Source organism: Onychostoma macrolepis, chromosome 20 (assembly GCF_012432095.1).
Source record: "Onychostoma macrolepis isolate SWU-2019 chromosome 20, ASM1243209v1, whole genome shotgun sequence".
NCBI lineage: Eukaryota > Metazoa > Chordata > Actinopteri > Cypriniformes > Cyprinidae > Onychostoma > Onychostoma macrolepis.
In genome coordinates, this window is record NC_081174.1 from 14,528,149 (window position 1) to 14,542,785 (window position 14,637).

At 37.8% G+C, this 14,637-nt stretch overlaps 1 protein-coding gene across 4 annotated transcripts in view; it reads right to left on the bottom strand.

Moving 5' to 3' along the window:
* Window positions 1-4,324: 4,324 nt before the first annotated feature.
* The window catches only part of gsx2 (GS homeobox 2), a 28,728-nt gene continuing 18,415 nt past the window's right edge, over window positions 4,325-14,637 (bottom strand). For all 4 annotated transcript variants that reach the window (XM_058756874.1, XM_058756871.1, XM_058756872.1 and 1 more), the window contains 2 exons: window positions 5,367-6,082; window positions 4,325-5,090 (listed from right to left, as the gene is read on the bottom strand). In XM_058756874.1, the coding sequence (XP_058612857.1) occupies window positions 4,750-5,090; window positions 5,367-5,742 (717 nt within the window). In that variant the 5' untranslated portion in view covers window positions 5,743-6,082 and the 3' untranslated portion in view covers window positions 4,325-4,749. The remainder of the gene's footprint in view (window positions 5,091-5,366; window positions 6,083-14,637) is intronic.

Consider the following 14,637-nt stretch of genomic DNA (forward strand, 5'->3'; position numbering starts at 1 on the left):
TTTAGGACAATTTGCATGCAACTTGGTTTGCAGCAGGATATTCTGAGGACACGCATCAAATTTCGTAAAGTTTCGCCTATAGGTGGCGTTATAACCGAAAATGCATGCTGATTACAGCAACCTTTAGTTGAAATTTTAAAGTCTTGCTCTTGATTTATCAACTCTTTACACTCCAAGTCAGTAAAAATAGGGCACAGTGTTCATAAAGGAATTTCTGTGTTGATTTTTTCTCACGTGATATCAGTATGTTGAATCATTACGCAATTTTTTGAAATATTGTTCATTCAGGATTAGTGTTATGGCATCAAAGGGGATCAAATTAGTGTTTTGTACCTCAAAAAAGTGGATCTTTTTCCAGTTCCAAAAGCTGAGGCCTGCAGTTTATGCGCTTTGGCTCCTCTTGTGTTTGTCCTTGCAGAAATAATTCCTTAAAATAGATGTTCAAAGTACTCAATACTTCTTTAGAGAGAAAAATACAACATTTACAACTTATTACAACGACAGGCATTGATACATTTATGCATTCATTCTGATTATTTATAGCCCTCAAGTATGTGTTCCAACCCTCCATATAATCAACAAAGAACACTAGACAGAGAGAAAGCAAAGACATTTTATTTGTTTATTCTCCAAATAAGTACATATGTCATTATGAACTCACACATATCTGGAATAGACTGTGACCAGGACTGAGACCTTGAAATAGAAATGCCACCTGTTCCTCGGGCTCCTTAACAGGAACTGTTCTTCATCTGTAAAAAGTGATAAGTTAAATTTTTAAGTAAATAATAATAATTTAAAAAAAAAGTTAAGTGAACTTGACAATTCACTTAACTTATTTTTTTAAATTATCATTTACTTAAAAATTTTAAGGCAACAGGTTTCCTCAATTTTTTTAAGTTAACTTAACTCATCACTTTTTACAGTGTATCTGTCTGTCTGTCTGTCTGTCTGTCTGTCTATCTATCTATCTATCTATCTATCTATCTATCTATCTATCTATCTATCTGTAAAAAGTGATGTTAACTTAATTTTAAAAAAATTGAGGAAACCTGTTGCCTTAAAATTTTAAGTAAATAATAATAATTTAAAAAGTTAAGTGAACTTGACAATTCACTTAACTTATTTTTTTAAATTATCATTTACTTAAAAATTTTTAAGGCAACAGGTCTCCTCAACTTTTTTAAGTTAACTCAACTTATCACTTTTTACAGTGTATCTGTCTGTCTATCTGTCTATCTGTCTATCTATCTATCTATCTATCTATCTATCTATCTATCTATCTATCTGACTTTAAAATGTTTTCACTCCTTTAGCAAGGCCACTTATACCAGACCCTGGTTCCTCTTACTTCCACCTGAATGAGCTGGCCAAAGTAATGAATAATATTCTGTCCTCTAACATTGTGTGACGGATATAATATAATAATATATTATCTCATTCAAAGCTGACCTCTTTTTACAACGGCTATACATTCTAATCCAGCAAAGCCACTAAGCACACTTGATAATATAGTGGGCACGCTCAGGAGCGTGACAATGGAACGCCTTAAAGAGGAGCTGACACGTCTCAGAAAGGGCCCATTCTAGAGAGCCCGACAAAAGCGCTCGGGACATATTGTGTGATGACCGAGTTCCCACTAAATTAAGTCACCATGGACAGCACTGATGGGACACGTGTCTAGAATTCCCAGTTCCATCATCTTTGAAACAATCGGTTTTGGACGGAAAGCCCAAACGATGTCCTCGAGCTCAAGAGTTCACGTTAACGGCGTTTTTCAGCATTTCACTTCGCAGTTTAAACTATTAAAAAAGCGGTTTCCGCGACTGAAGACAAAACAGGTTTTGGAGGCATTCATTGCCCGAGTGCCCCACTTCTCTCAAGGCGAAAGCAGCTGCAAGCGCTTAAAAGGGGCTTCTATTAATTACTCTTTGTCATGCGTAATTGCCCATTTTGCGACAGTGCTTAATCTTTTAAAAGCTGAGCCGTACTTTGTTTCCATTTAATATTTGGTTTTAAGCATCGGATTCTCTAATATATCTGGTATTCAACTGCACCACCCGTCCAAGTGATATTACATGCCGTAACACCTAAAAGAAAGCTTGCATTACCTTGCTTCACATCCGGAATGTGAAGCTTAATACAAAGAGTACAAAAGTACTTTCTAAAAAGTACAGAACAGGCTAGCTGCCCTGCTGAAAAAAAAACAAAAAAACAATAGAACCCTGCCCAAAACACAATAGAAAATGTAATGGTTTTAATGGTTATAATGGAAATTGTATTGGTTTTAATGGAAACTATAATGGTGTCTACTGGTATGTGATGGATTTTATTGGTGGGATGTTAAATCCCATTGGAAAAATGCCCAAAACACACTACAAAAAGGAATTTTTAATGGTTTTACTGGAAAAAGCTAATGGTTTATAATGGTATTTCAATGGAAACCATTAGAATTTCTGTGATGGTTTCTATTGTTTTTTTTTTTAGCAGGGTGCCTACCTAAATAAATAAATAGCTAAGCAAAATGCATGTATAACCAAGAAGACCTAGATTTGTTTTTAGGTTTGTTTCTTTTTTAGTAACCCTGTTAAAATTAACGTGCCGTTTTAAAGTTTTCAAGTTCCAAACTCGAGACTTAAATCTAATATTAATAAAGCGACAATCGTTCGGGGTCAACCGTGCCACGTCTGAAAAACGGGAGTCAGTTCTGAAACGGCTGAAAACTCTTTTGTCGGGAGGTCTTTCTCTCTCACACCTGCGAGGGGTGAAGTCTAATTCGATTAATAAGAAATTCAATATATATTCATTAGGTGCCTTCCCTCGATAATATATGATCGTGAAGCGAGACGTGAAAGGAGGCCATTTATTCCCCCTCTGAAAGGACCTGCGTGGGACCAAAATTTCACCTGCTTCCCCTCTCAATTAGGAATGTATCCCAAACTCTGACGGAACACGAGTTAAATTAAGCGTTCGCTAATTTCCTATCACCCCTCCTACGTAATCCCTCAATTTTCAGCATGCCCCCTCAATTTGGCCCAAGTTGAAAGGTTCAAATAGTGCCTAATGAAACAGTGACTAAATCGTTTTCTCGCGCGCGGAGGAACCCTGTAGACGTCTCGTGAAAGGCCTTGAGCTCGCCGCCGTCGGGGGTCCGCCGGCTAAATGCGAGTTCCTGGCAGGACAATCTAACCTGTCAAAGCCTTTGGCCAGCTCTGCGTAGCTTTTTTCCCTCGCTCGTATTGAAGGAATTGCTACATAAGCAACCAACGTGGGACAAAAACTGCAATTAAACTCCTTTCGGATTAACTTAACAGGGGGACAACCGTCTCTTGAAAAGCACACACAGAATAGGGTCGACGTATAATTGACTATCACCTGGCTCGTGAGACACAAATTCTCTCCTATAGGCCTTTTGTGGCCTGTGCACTAGTAGGGAATATATGAGAAGAACACTGGAAAGTAAGTGAAAATATATCTCATATAATGTTTAAATAGATACTTAAACACCAAGTGAGACTGTGCAGTTGGAATTAAAGCTCTGAACAAACACCCTTAAGGTAACAATTAAATAATACAAATTCAAAAACAAAAATAAACTGTATGTAGACTAACAAATACGTTTCACATATAGCGTTACACTTCAGGAGGCTTTTAAGGAAGGAGTTTCTCCAGTTCTCTTTGAAAAATTCTCAAGGGGTCAGAAGGCTGTGAAGTGTTTTCTTAATAAAACAAATGCGGTTCACGCCTTGCTAATACCATTTAAAACTATTTGTCACCTGTTTATACTATGATACAATGCTGAATTTAAGTTTGTCTCCAATTCAAAGTCCTATTAAAAAAAAAAAAAAAAAACTTGGGGTTGAACTGGAGTGTATTTTACATTTGAGTAGGCTGGAAAATGCCATTGCCTCAAACCTGGCAGTTTTTATCCCAACCCAACTTTCTCCATCCTTATCATAAGTAAAACTTGTCAATTAAACATTAATGTTTTAAACACTCTATCTCTCTCTCTCTCTCTCTCTCTCTCTCTATCTATCTATCTATCTATCTATCTATCTGTCTGTCTGTCTATCTATCTATCTATCTATCTATCTGTTTGTCTATCATTTCATTATGTGGCCACATGAATGTTTATGTATGTTTTGTTTTCATTTGTGAAATATTTAAACAGGTGCCTTGTTCCAGTATAGGAAAATGAATACAGAACTCGTATGAATTTCAGAACTCAAAAGTGTAGTTACAGAAGTAATTTTATTTAAATAAATACAAATATACACATTTTATTTAATATGCACATAAAATTCAGGTGAAAAAAAATCACAGTTTCTCAGTAGTCTAGGACAGGTTGGATTAACAGTCTGCGTATTTACAACATCACACAGGGAGTGTTTTATCTTCTCTATATATCCAACATTTATTCTTCAAAGAACAGGGAAGACAGCATGGAGTATCCGTGGTCGGTTCAAAAACGTTTTCACTTAAACTGTAAAAACGTATTTTACTTGCATCACTGAACTATTATTTCACAGTTTGTGGTACGGATAAGACAAATAACTGACTTGAGTGTCAGGGTAAAACAATACTTTAAGAGTAAAGAGGGAGGAATTGGTAGTAGCTAAACTTCCATACCCTTCGGGTTATGGAAATTTGGAAGACAGTGTCCCATAAATTCAGTCGTTTCAACGGATCCGTACGTTTAAACGTGCCATGCAGGGTACCAAACTTAAGTCTATGATGTTTGCGACGCCCCTAGATAGGCGAAGTCTCCTTCTCCTCTGTTGCTGACACAGGTGACAGAGATTCTTCGTCTTCCGAGCGCGGATAGTGTGAGTGGCTGCCCGAGCATTTGCATCCTGCGTGCGCGCTTCGTTGCGTACCTTTGCCTTCTTTCTTGTGTTTAACGCGGCGGTTTTGGAACCATATTTTCACCTGTTTCTCTGACAGGTTTAAATATGTGGCTATTTCGATCCTGCGTAAGCGGGAGAGATACATGTTAGATGAGAATTCGCGCTCCAACTCAAGCAGCTGAGTGCTGGTGAAGGCAGTGCGCATCCGTTTGCCGTTCTGTATGTGGCTGTTGTCAGACGCACCTGTAGGAGAAAAAGCAAGAAACTCTTAAAATCACGTCAGTGCCAACCGACTTTGCGAAATAATTCAACGAATGCCATTAATATATCATTTTGTGTATTTGAGAAGTAAACGTGCCAAACACCAACATGATTATTAAAATAGAAAGTCGATAAAAAGTAAAACAAAACAAGGTAAAATGCGTGAAGACTGACTTTTGAATTCTATAAACTGTCAAATAGTCAAGCGTCTCGTCATAAGGAGTAACAGGTGTATAGCTTGCGCGCGCGCGCACTCACCTAGAGACAGACAGTGATACCTCCGAGGGTCAGTGACGCTGTAGCTTGTGGGCGGGTGTCCGTGTCCCGGGTGCGCTAACGCGGGGCTCTGTTGGTGTGCTACCCTCTGACAGAAAGCCGCGTCACCGGCGGAGAAGCCCTGTCCCTTCAGCAGTGGGATTGCGCCGCGGGGAGAGTGGATATGCGAGGTTACGCACAGCGGACAGACACAGAAGGTGCCGGTCTTCCGGGACGGGCAAACGGGCGCAGTGACGCTCATCACTCCGGGAGAGTGCATGCCAATGGGGATGAGAAAGTCCTGTCCCGTGTGCTCGCTGAGAACCGGGCGAGCGGGATCCTTGATAATCAAAGAGTCTACGTAGAAAGACCTCGACATGATCGCTTCAGTCTGCGTGTGATGCTGATGGTGTCAGTGATACCACACTGATGGCGTTCCTCCAAGGACTTGCGCAGTACACAGTGGTCTTAACACTGTTCTAAAGCCCTCGGGAGCTGGCTTATGTTTGATAGTTCAACAAAAGGGACCCCGGAGAGGGCCGGCCCTAACGTCACCCACGTGCGCTCACGGCCTAGGGGCTTTAGTACCTCTGGTGTCCCGAGACACGTGATGCCCATGAGAGCCTCCAATCAAATCTTTGCCCATACAGTCTTGTTAGCTCGCGGGTATGCGCTCCTCGACAGGCAAAGTGGCACAACAGCTCTGGCAAGTGCGCCTACTGAGATATCAACAATTATCCCTTTATAATCCTGGTCTAATAAACTGCATTATTATTTAGATTTCCAAATGATGTTGAAGAAAGGCAGGCCTATATATTTCTCACATAAACTGAGCTTGTCTGTGTCGACATTAAAGTAACTTTCTCCATTTCAAAAGGCAAATTACACCTCAGTATAAAAATAACTCAAGAGATTATTGGACAAAAGCCATGTCTATAAAAAAGTTAACAATCGCCCCTCATCCACGGTTTTCGTATGTTTACATACTGTATTAGGGCTTCCTTTACCTAGGTTGATGTTTACAACCAACAATATGCTACATGAACATCTTCCCCCGTCTATTCAACTGTATTTATTTGAGAAATTATAGACCTTTTAGCAAAAAGAAACACTGTATAACAGTGGTGAATTACAGCCAAATGAACGTCGTCTAGGCTTAGGATATGACTTTAATAAACAAACTTCTTGCCAAGTATTTCTTGTGATAAAACCTCGTTTTATTCAAAAACCAAAGGTAACTGAATCTAAAAAAAAAAAAAACAACAACTGTGTCTATGCAAATCAAATGCAGCTATAATCTTGGTTCGCGTCGGTTTGGAAAGATCGCTATAGCCGGCAATTAAAGATTTATGATTCTCAATGGAGTCTGGGCACTTGCAATTTGATAGCGATTAGGATTCAATTAGAAAGTGTTTATTGTGGAGGTTTTGGAGTGGATAAACAGCCAGCTATTTCAGAAATGCGTTAATCTCTCATCTTGTGACAATAATTAGCGGGTTTGATCTCTCGGCGGGTCAGCAGCAGGTTGAGCTTCCACTTTCATCTGCGCGCGAACGCCTCTTACCTCCAGACACTGCGCGAGGAGGCCAGTGGCGCGAGCGAGCGAGCTTTGACGAGGTTAAGTCTCCCCAAAACGGTAGGTCTGGCATTATTCTACCTCCTACTCTGTCGGGAGAGACTTAACCCCGTCAAATCTTGTCTGAAGGTTACAGTTAAAGTAATGCTGTCAATCTATAGGAGCCTGGGCATGTAGGCTGCAATTATCTCAGCTTACACTCAATTACAGGTCTGACACCTGAGCTTTTCAATAACATGCAAAACATAGCAAAATCAGCTCTCATTTGGAAAGGCTTTTATGTTAAGATCGAATTGAAAGTCTACTAATGATGATTGAGGCCAAAGTTCAAGCGCCGTAATGACGATTTCATATCAGCGTTTAGAGCTAGTATCACCAAGAGAAGACGCTGCCGGGTGCTTTGCTTTCATAGGCATTTAATTGCTGAAATCAGCGGCAAGTCTCATTCTTAAACGAGGTAGAATATGACTTTAAAATGGGCTGAATTGGGGAGGCGAAAAAACAAACACATCTGTCATTCTGGCTGTAATTGTTGTAATGGAGGAAACACGGCGTATGAGACATGAGAGAAGAGGGAGAGAGAGAGAGACAGAAATGAATGACAACCCATGCGGAATGATTCGCGGCGCGCGCCCTTCATACCGTCCAAGTCTTCAATATTTTTTTTTTCCCCCTCCATAATTCTTCACGATAAAATTTCATTGTCTATTAAGTAATCCCACAAATGAGAGCCTTTATGAGTCTGTAATGAGCTCTAATTGCCACGACTAGCCGGGACACGTGGAAGGATTTAAGACTTAAGCCGTCGGGTACTGTGCACAGAGTGTTACCTAGCCATTACTTTCATAATTCAAGGGGAAAATTAGCCCATTTAAGGAAAAAATCCTTTGATTCCTTTCATTCTGCTCCGGGTGATAGGAATACATCTTTGTCTGCTTGGGTTAAGACGGAGAGTCTAACAAACGCGTAGGGCCTATTTCAAAGACAAATGATCGTGGTTGAATAACGCAGATATTGAAGATAAAATGTTGCAAATACTCTAATCAGCATTTAAACCTCTTTCAGTCGTACTTTATAGTGTTGGCCAGTTAGGGCCTATACGAAGCCTGGGTTCTGGGTTAAATTAACTGTAAGTGTACATAGCAGTTCATTACAGTTTAGACAAGTATTGAATAAAATAAATCCTTACCCCCTTCTACTTTCCTCAGGTCTTCGTTACGCTTTAAATAGGTTGCCACATCGTGTTTGGTATTGGAACCAAGGCAAGTGATATTGTCAAGAACATCTTAAGAAAAAGAATGATTTAAAAAATTTTTTTTTTTTTTTTTTTTAACCATTCATTATTATTCTTATAAGGCCTATTTCACATTTTGCCCCTTATTCTCTGTGCTACCGCAAAGGCCACCTGGGGAAAAAAAGCCCACTGGATGTAATTTTCTGCCAAAGCACTAAAACTACACAACTTTCATAAACACCTGTAATACTTCCACAAACTCTTTTGCATAAGTGGAGGTGAATGGATTTGTTGTGACAGTTGTGCAAAGTGAGTCCAAACTGGCTGCTCTAGTCACAATGGAGTTTATTTTTTTGACATACTCACGAGTTCTCTATACAGAAGTTGTTATAAAATAGCCTATGTGAGCTATTATGAATGGCAAAAATCAAATAAACCAAGGGAAACTGACAGAGTCTGCTGAACTTTTCAAAAATTCTGTAACATTTCGTTACTGGAGCATTATTGAATAAAATATTGTTTTCCTATATGCCAGAACGAGCCTTGAAGGTTTAGACCTGTTGTAATCTAATTAAAAATCCATGCATTTTTAATGGATTTCAATTCAAGGATCAGAGGTGGGTGCAGTTCCATAGGAAAATAATTAGTTTATGTGAGTTAATGTGCAACTACTGAGAGAAACTACTTATAAGTAATAAAAAAGGATCGTTATTATTAGCATTTATATTATATTTACATCAAATACGAGGATCTCTAATGTGGTGAATTGAAAATGAACACAGTTGTCAGCGTATGGTGGCAAAAGCTCTCACCTTTAGTGCCGTGCAATATTGCACTATAAGCGGTCCATAACTGCCGTATTGCATAAGTGTCATTAATTTGTGTCAACGCCTCCTCACAAAAGTTGCATTGTGGCGCAAGGGGCCAGCCTGCGGCCCATCCCGACTGATACAGTGGGTGATTCCCCCCATTCCCAGTAACTAAGCAACACACGGTGAATACTGAAAACTGAAAAGAAACACTCGGGTTTTCAATATAGTCTTCAATAGCAAGGGGAAAATGAACAATGATCCCGCAGACAACATAATGCGGCGCAGTGACTTTTCATTGCCAATTATCTCCTTCATCTGAATAGCAGCTGCAGGGCCTGCTCTTCATTTCATCGTTTTGGGGGCTGAGTGGGGGGCTTAAATTCAATTGCCTGTGTGTGTCAAAATCTAATTTATGTCTTAATGACGGATACGATTTTTATGAAAAGGAGCCAGAGCCACACACATAGGAATTTCTACAGCAAACTGCAACTGTTGCTTATTCCCAACGTGTTTCTTTACGGATAAACGACAAGATAGCCTATTTATTAAGAGAGTTTATTTCTCAATAACCACACAAAGAATGAGTGAGACCGAAGGAGAAGCCACGTAAACATTTAGGAGTGGCCAGAAACAAGATAAATGCCGACAGATTCGGTGATGCTGAACTCAACGTTACCCACAGAAACTCCTCTAACCTCATTAAAAGAATCCTCTCTCTCATCACCTTATTAGAGCGCACAACTCTTCCTAATAGCCAACAGTTCTTTCCAAACGAATAGGCAAACATTCATGACTAAACCACAACAGGCGAGACGCGGGACCGAATAGCCCTTATGCCGATTGCGTTTCGCTTGACATGCTGAAATAAAATGTAGTAAATATGTAAAGGTCTTAATCAAAGGGTCATAGAGAGCTGCAGAGTTATATCCAAATCACTCTTTTAAAATATAGCCTATATGTACTTGGGAGGTCCGGTGCTGTAAATTAGCCACAATAGACGTTTACTGGTCCGAGATAAATATGACCATATTATAATAATCAAATGTATTCCATGTTTTTCCAATTCAATTCCTATTTTGTTTTAAATAATTATAAATCTATTTATATAAATCTAAATATATTTAGCATCTGCATTTAATATAATGATTTTAACTTAAAATTTAATCTCTTATAGAAGCAGTTTTGTACAAGCATATTGTAACAAGCAGTTGTTGAAATCCCTTTTTTAAATGATCTCCAGTGACCTAATGTAGTCTATGTGAATCAAAATATCAGTAAACATATATTTATTTTCAGACATTAAATTAATTTGGTAGCTTTTTGTCAGTAAAATGTAACTGAAAAAATGTATATGAAAAATTAATATATTATCATATTATTAGAATATTACTAAACATCCAGTTTGTAGATGTGTTTACTGTTTAAAGGTTATAACAGATGCATGCACCTAATAATTCAATTACCAATTCAGTTTACCACGGATCTTAAAAAGGCAGTTTAACTCCATTAGCAAATTATTTATTTATTTTGCAGAAGTATCTGTAAAATGCAAAGTATTGTTAGTTTATATTTAATTTTATGAATACAAAAACTGCAAAAATAACATAAAACAGAAAAGTGTAAGCCCCAAAAAATATCACATAATCAAAAGGTATAGGAAGAATAGTCCTGTTCCTTTTGTCAGAAATGAATTATACTTCCTTCTGTCAGGAATTAACTACTAGAAAGTTATTAGAGCACAGATTCGACAGACACTGATGCTCATTTGTGTTTCATTATTCTGATGAAGGGTTTCTCTGTTCACTCTCTTGTGAGCAGATGCACACTTTATTGATTGACTCAATCATGACTGGAGTGTGAGTGTGGTGTTTTTCTGTCAATTACAGTAATGTTTATCATGGCTCATTACCGCACGTCATTGTTATGCACTTTCACACACACACACACACACACACACACACACACACACACACACACACACACACACACACACTCCCCAGATTGCCCTCTTACTAGGGAACACTAGTTGACTTTAATGACTGCCATCAACTCTTCCCTCTCTCGCACTCTCTTTCCCCCATCACTTCCTTTCTGGATGAACAGGGCACACATGTTATAAATGAGTGTATGCTGCCATTTTCAGATATTATCTGCTGTCTTCTCTTACTGTGTTAGTTATGTGGATGAATTTTAGAGATTAGTTTGAGAGAAGAGGTCATCAGTGTCAAGATATTGCTATAAATTGGGATCAGGCCATCCAGAGCCCATTTGGTCAATGTTAGGAGCATCATTTTGTTTTGTCAATCTCTGACTGCCATTACTTTCTTGCTTGTTTGTGTTTATTTTTGGTACTGTTGTAATATTGTGCCCTCTATGTATTGCTAGCACCACAATCCTCTTAACAAATGCTTAGGAAAACATACCTCTATTACAGCCACTGACATTCTTGGAATGTATGCAAAACTAATACTTAAGAGTTTTTCATATTTAATAACACTGCTAAATGTAATCTTGAGCAAAACCCAAAATAAATATCCATTTTCCTAATGTACATTATAATGCCTAAATTCACTTGTATCTTTAAAAATGATTGATTTCAATTATTATTTTTTTATTAAGACAAAATAGTAGCTACAGATTTTGAATGTAGGCCATTTATCAGTTTTAAGCCATAACAAAATATAAAATAATTATTGACTTATCAGTGTCAGCCAATTGCAATATCCTGAATTTTAATGTTTTACATGTTAAACATGTTAAATTGAAATGAAAATCAACCTAATTAACCTAAAATCTCTGTACTTTGCATACCTATAATGTTATGTCTCAGATATCTTTTCTAATAAACTTTCTCATATATCCTCAAGTTCAGATAATCAAAACATCTTTTGCAGCAGTGCGGCGCTTCACAAACAGAGTTCTGCTCTGTTTGTACATGTAATCCAGCTCCTAAGGTTAGCCTGGCCTATCGTGCGTCAGTGGGTCGAACTGCTTATTGAGTCATTTGAGGTTCTCTGTGTTTACATAAACATCAGCCTACACTAGTAACCTGTGTGTTCTATAGGCATCGCTTTGAAGCCAGGATAAGCAGTTCTGGAATGAATTGAGCTGTGCAGGATAATAAGCCAAATCTAGGGTAAGTTACTGAAGTGCTTGTGTTTTTAGCATGGTGTGTGCAATACAGTAATAATTACTCTAAAGCTGCATACAGATATCTTAATGCTACCTAGATTACAGATTTTATCCTCAAAGCTATTGGTTTATTCATTTGAAGCATTCTTGTTCCCGATTTTCCAAAACACATGGTTGCATAAGGTTCACAAATAGGAATAGATGCAAATGTAGCAGATTGTTAGATAGCAAAGCAACAGTTATAACTCTAATGGAGCTTATTAAACAACAGAGGCATAACTGGATGAAACACCTGACTTACCCTGATACTGTCAAAAGAAAAACAAAGTTTGGGTTGGAATTTTCTAAAATAGACTTAATATTAAAGAAATATTGCAGTTGAGCTCAGTCAACAGCATTTGCAATAAATAAATAAATAAATAAATAAAATATTTTCTTTCAAGTTTTTGTAGTATAGTCATAAGATGTAAACAATATGTACATAATTTTAGTGTGAAAAACAGCTTACTGACATTTTTTTTGTGTGATGTTATGTAGAATTTCACAACTTTATGGCCATGACAATATAATGACATAAACCCTATCGACCATGAAAATGTTGAGAATAGCTTTACAGCTCAAATAATAGTTTTTTGGGGTTTTTTACATTTAGAAAAAATAGTTGATTGAGCTGATCTTGAATTATCCATAATATTTATTTTTATCTAATTTATTTTCGAAATTAATGTTATTGAGTTTATTGTGAACAATTCATCCATTACGTTTAATTTTTTGACAGTTAACTTTTTTTTTTTTTGTCAAAATATCATAACTTAATCTTCCAGTAAAATGACAGACTTCCCTCTGGCTATGTATGCTGGACTGTTTAAGCCCCGCCCCTTTCTCCACAAACTCATGTTTATCTGCCTTCATCCAATCAACAACTGATTAATAAAACCAAGTCCCAACCCTACATTTTTTTCTTTCTTTTTAGATAATCCATTTTACTCTAATGCATATCACTATATGGAAGGAAAAAAAATGTTGCCATTGCATCAAAACCTTAAAGATTTAATGTACATGATTTACAACTGACCACGACTTGATTGGATGTTCTTCATTCCAGTGTTAAATTGTTTACTTTTAAACTTCCCTATAAGGCTAAAACCACCATCAATCTTTTGATCAGTGTATAAACTGTTAACTAGCAAGCACATATTGCCAAAAGACTAATATTTAGAAAACACTGTCATCTCCCACTCTGTGCTTTTCCAGTGCAACATTTACCCACACTACACCTCAACAACACGCAACCATGCTATGCTATAAGTATCCATTCAAGCCATGCTAAAATGCACTAAAACAATCTGAATACTCCTATAAAAGTTGTGATTGTTGTGGCAGCCCAATTAATTTGTGTGGGGAAAAGCACTCTACAGTCTGGGGTGCACTTCATGTAGCTGGATGAAAAAAGGACTAATTGAATTATCACAACTCTTTTAGGTCTCAAATACGAGCTTGAGGATAAGGAAGCCTTTTAATTCTGTATGGAAAGCTTCCAGCAGTGTTTCAGCCACCTCAGGATAAGGTGTTTTCCCTGTGTCTCATTAATTGTGGCAGTTCTGTGCTTCCTTGTATCATAAATAGCCCAGAGGACCTTAATGTTGTGCATGTACAGAGAGGAGTGGGTAGATCTGAAAGGGCTGTGCTGTGCCCCTCTCTCTCACACCCTGTCCTGTTTAACTAGAGCTGAAGAGACTTTCAAGTGTGGCTGCGTCTTTGTGTTGCCTTAGTCCATTTGTGTCTGTCTGTGTGCGTGTGTGAGTGTTTTGGGGGTAGGGGTCTGAAATTTGTATGCAAGCAAGCGAGTTGGAGTCCCCTCTTTCCCACTAGAATTTGTATCCCCTCACCTGCTCACTGCAGCGACTCTAGTTCAAGTCAAACAGACTAATGTGGATGCACGTGCGAGGCCTTCGCAGCACCTGTCTGAGTCTCCTCCATCTTTGTCCCTTCCTCTCTATATCTACCTGATTCCTCTGGCTCTGTTTTCTACTGAAACGCGTACAGTTTCATCCTATGTGAGAGTGGAGTGTGTATTAGGTTATGCGTGACACAAATCATTTTTATTGTATAGAATCAGTTGCTTCAACAGTTAGTAAATACATTTCACCTGTGTGTGTGTAATGTATTTTAACGTATCATGTAATTAAGATATGTCCTATAATAACAACAATATTTATTATTATTGTGTTAAATGAAAGATAGAAGGAAAGAAAGAAGGAAAGAAATTTTAAGTACAAGAAATGTACAACACACAAACTTTAAATTTGAAAAGATGAACAAAAACAGCAAAATTAGGAGTATTGATAATGATACCATTAATAATAATAATGATAATAATAAAACAATAAGATAAAATGTTATGCTATTCCCATTAAAGGGTTGGTTCACCCAAAATGAAAATTAGCCTGTGTTTTACTCACCCTTAAAGCATCCTAGGTGTATATGACTTTCTTCTTTCAGACGAATTCAGTCGCAGTT